This window comes from Cajanus cajan, chromosome 10, assembly GCF_000230855.2.
Source record: "Cajanus cajan strain Asha chromosome 10, NIPB_CcT2T_4, whole genome shotgun sequence".
NCBI classification, from domain to species: domain Eukaryota; kingdom Viridiplantae; phylum Streptophyta; class Magnoliopsida; order Fabales; family Fabaceae; genus Cajanus; species Cajanus cajan.
Window position 1 is genome coordinate 52,302,222 of NC_138526.1, and position 2,931 is coordinate 52,305,152.

Below are 2,931 nucleotides of genomic sequence, written 5' to 3' on the forward strand. Positions count from 1 at the left end.
TTTTCATTTATTACACATGCCAAACAACTTATGTACAAATGCAAACATTGAATTGGTATTTAATACAACCACCCAAACACTTAATGTCTATCTACCAAATCTAAACATTTATATATATATATATATATATATATATATATTTTTTTTATAATCATATAGTAGTAGGAAGTATCTATATACATTACATAAAAGACATTAAATTGAAAGATAATATTAGAAAAAAGTGTGAAGTGATAAGTATTTATCTTGGTGAAAAAAGAATTGGTATATAATAGTTGTTGTTATTTAATGGGCAGGGTGTTTAAGGCAGTTGGGGTGTTGTGGTTCTTGTTCCTGGCGCATAGAATCGAATGGAGGAATCATGGGAAAATTGGGCTCTTGACATGGTAATAACACTAGCTCTAGCTATGATCATACTGATATGTGTAGAATGATGATAGCGATTGTTTAATTTGTTTTGAAATGATTGTGTGTTATATAGGAAATGGAATATGATAGGGATCTGTTAGAGGAGTGGCTGAGCGAGGTGGAGGAGGAAGAGTTCCTGAGAGAGATTCTGAGTCAACCGGCTTTATCATCGGAGAGTGAAAGTCAACCTTTTGTTGAGAAGAGGGTTGGCGGAGACGGAAGCAGTTTATCCTCGGATGAGACGGTTACTGTTGGGCCTGGGAAAAGGGCCCCCAGGTCCAGCTCCAGCTCCAGGGCATACATTTTGTCTTTCGATAACTCTACCATAATACCCGCAACACCTGAACTCCAACTCCATGCTAATAATTGCCATGGAGGAACACGCAATTCCAATTTGGCCTCCAAAAAACCAAAACAAGGCAAGAGGGGTAGAACTGGCTCGCAGACTCTGGATCACATAATGGCAGAAAGGAAAAGGAGACAACAACTCACCGAGAGGTTCATAGCACTTTCAGCAACTATTCCTGGTTTGAAGAAGGTAATTTCTCACTGGGAAAATGCCAAATAATACTCTATAAAGTAGTAAAAGTATAAAAAACAAACTTGTTAATATGTTTTTAACTGGAATAGTGCAATCCTATTTAGAGATTGTATTTTATTATTATTTTTTTTTTTATTTATGAGGATGTTGTTGTAATTCTTTCCATCCTCATAATCTTGATCTTCACAAGCAAATCTTGATCTTCACAAGCATCGATGAGCTGTGCTGCAGGCTCCAGCGATGTATTGTGATCTTGAAATTTTCGAGACAATACATTATACATGTACACAGATGAAAAAAAACAACAATAAAGCCAAAAAAAAAGTAGAATTGTAAATAATTAACATCACCTTGAGAGACGAGCTAGATAGTACATACTACCCTTTAAAAACAAACTGAATAATGAAAGATGAAAACACACTGAAATATGTAATTTATATTATATAATATCACCTTTTTAAAAAATAAAATTGACCTTTGAAAAGCTTTTTATCCTCGATACTAACAGTGCTCGTGTTGTGGTGAAATATTTTTGTGAATAGACGGACAAGAGTTCTATACTTTGCGAGGCAATTAATTATGTGAAACAACTTCAAGAACGTGTGACGGAGCTAGAAGAGAGAAACAATAGAGTGAAAGAATCAATGATAATCCTGAAGAAGACTAGTCCGTGTGTAAATGAAGATACTATTACTACCTCAGGTGAAACAAATTCTGAGGATAGTTATAGTAGAGCAAGCGAAATGCTCCCCGATGTTGAAGCAAGAGTGATGGAGAATGAAGTACTCATTGAGATCCATTGTGAGAAAGAAGATGGGGTTCAGCTCAAAATATTGGACCAACTTGAAAATCTTGATCTGTCTGTCACCGCCAGCAGCATAATGCCCTTTGGGAATTCAACTCTTGGCATTACTATCATCGCTCAGGTACTTGACTTTCATTTTCTACATCAACATTATACATTTTAGTATGTTCCATAAAAAAATGAATATGTGCATTGTCTTATTCAAGTAAATTAATCTTTTTACCGCAAATCTAAACGCATAATTATTATATCTATCTAGCTATGACCACACTTTCACATGCCAAGAGTTGATCCAAATAATTTCTAGTGTCGAATGTAGGACTTTATTCTCCAACACCCGACCCATGGGCAATTGTGACAAGTTGAATATGTTGTCTTGCAGATGGGTGACGCGTACGGGATGACGGTGAATGATTTGGTGAAAAACCTAAGGCAAGTGCTGTTGAGTCACATGAACAACAATACCGATCCGTACTAGTGTATCAAACATGTTCTCGTGTATGGACTCATTTATTTTTTTACTTGTGGTTTTACTTGTGGTTGTTTGTGGTGAAATTGGTTTATGAGTTCTTTTTATTTGAATTGCACACATTCGTTTCAATTTAAGTATTTTACAATCAAACTTTCTTAAGAACGGAAATAGATGAAACAGAGTAATTAACAAGCATTGGTTTCCAAAGTTTTATATACGATTATGAAATAACAATTTTCGCCCATATAAACATTTAAATGAATGGAGTGAACAATATATATATATTAGCAATACAAATTACGGTTCACTTCACATAATTGTTGAGTTACAAAATGATGATTTTAAGAGCAACAAACTACGAACTACAGAATTTAAGTTAAACCACACTAATTCTATGAAAAGAAAACAAATTGTGGCCAAGAAACCATACCCAACAGCAATCCTATGCACGGAAGCCATATGCGCAGAGAGTGCTTACAAAAATGCAAGTATGAAATTTTTGACCTCTTACACGAAGTTGTTTTTGCTATTTATAAAGGTCATCGAGAGCGGTTAATTTTGTGTAAATTCATCGTGGACGCATAACCGCTGTCCATTACGTCCCTTATGTGGGTTAAAGATATAACTCCTCGTAATTTAACTTGTTCAAATCTTCCAGTAACTACCTCTTGCATTTTTCGATCAACCCTCAAATAGGCTTGCTTA

At 35.1% G+C, this 2,931-nt stretch overlaps 1 protein-coding gene across 1 annotated transcript; it reads left to right on the plus strand.

Annotated features, from left to right (window-relative positions):
- Positions 1-221: 221 nt before the first annotated feature.
- On the plus strand, positions 222-2,355 carry LOC109789772 (transcription factor bHLH18). The gene is made up of 4 exons (XM_020348804.3): positions 222-386; positions 482-946; positions 1,492-1,875; positions 2,137-2,355. The coding sequence occupies exons 1-4, from the start codon at positions 351-353 to the stop codon at positions 2,230-2,232; spliced, it is 981 nt and encodes a 326-aa protein (XP_020204393.1). The 5' UTR covers positions 222-350; the 3' UTR covers positions 2,233-2,355.
- Positions 2,356-2,931: the final 576 nt, after the last annotated feature.

What these genes read in the sequence shown, in the direction of transcription:
- LOC109789772 (XM_020348804.3), top strand. Translation starts at nt 351, where the DNA reads ATGGAGGAATCATGGGAAAATTGGGCTCTTGACATG. An exon ending in CTATTCCTGGTTTGAAGAAG is followed by an intron (nt 947 to 1,491) that starts GTAATTTCTCAC and finishes TTTTGTGAATAG; the next exon opens with ACGGACAAGAGTTCTATACT. An exon ending in GCATTACTATCATCGCTCAG is followed by an intron (nt 1,876 to 2,136) that starts GTACTTGACTTT and finishes GTTGTCTTGCAG; the next exon opens with ATGGGTGACGCGTACGGGAT.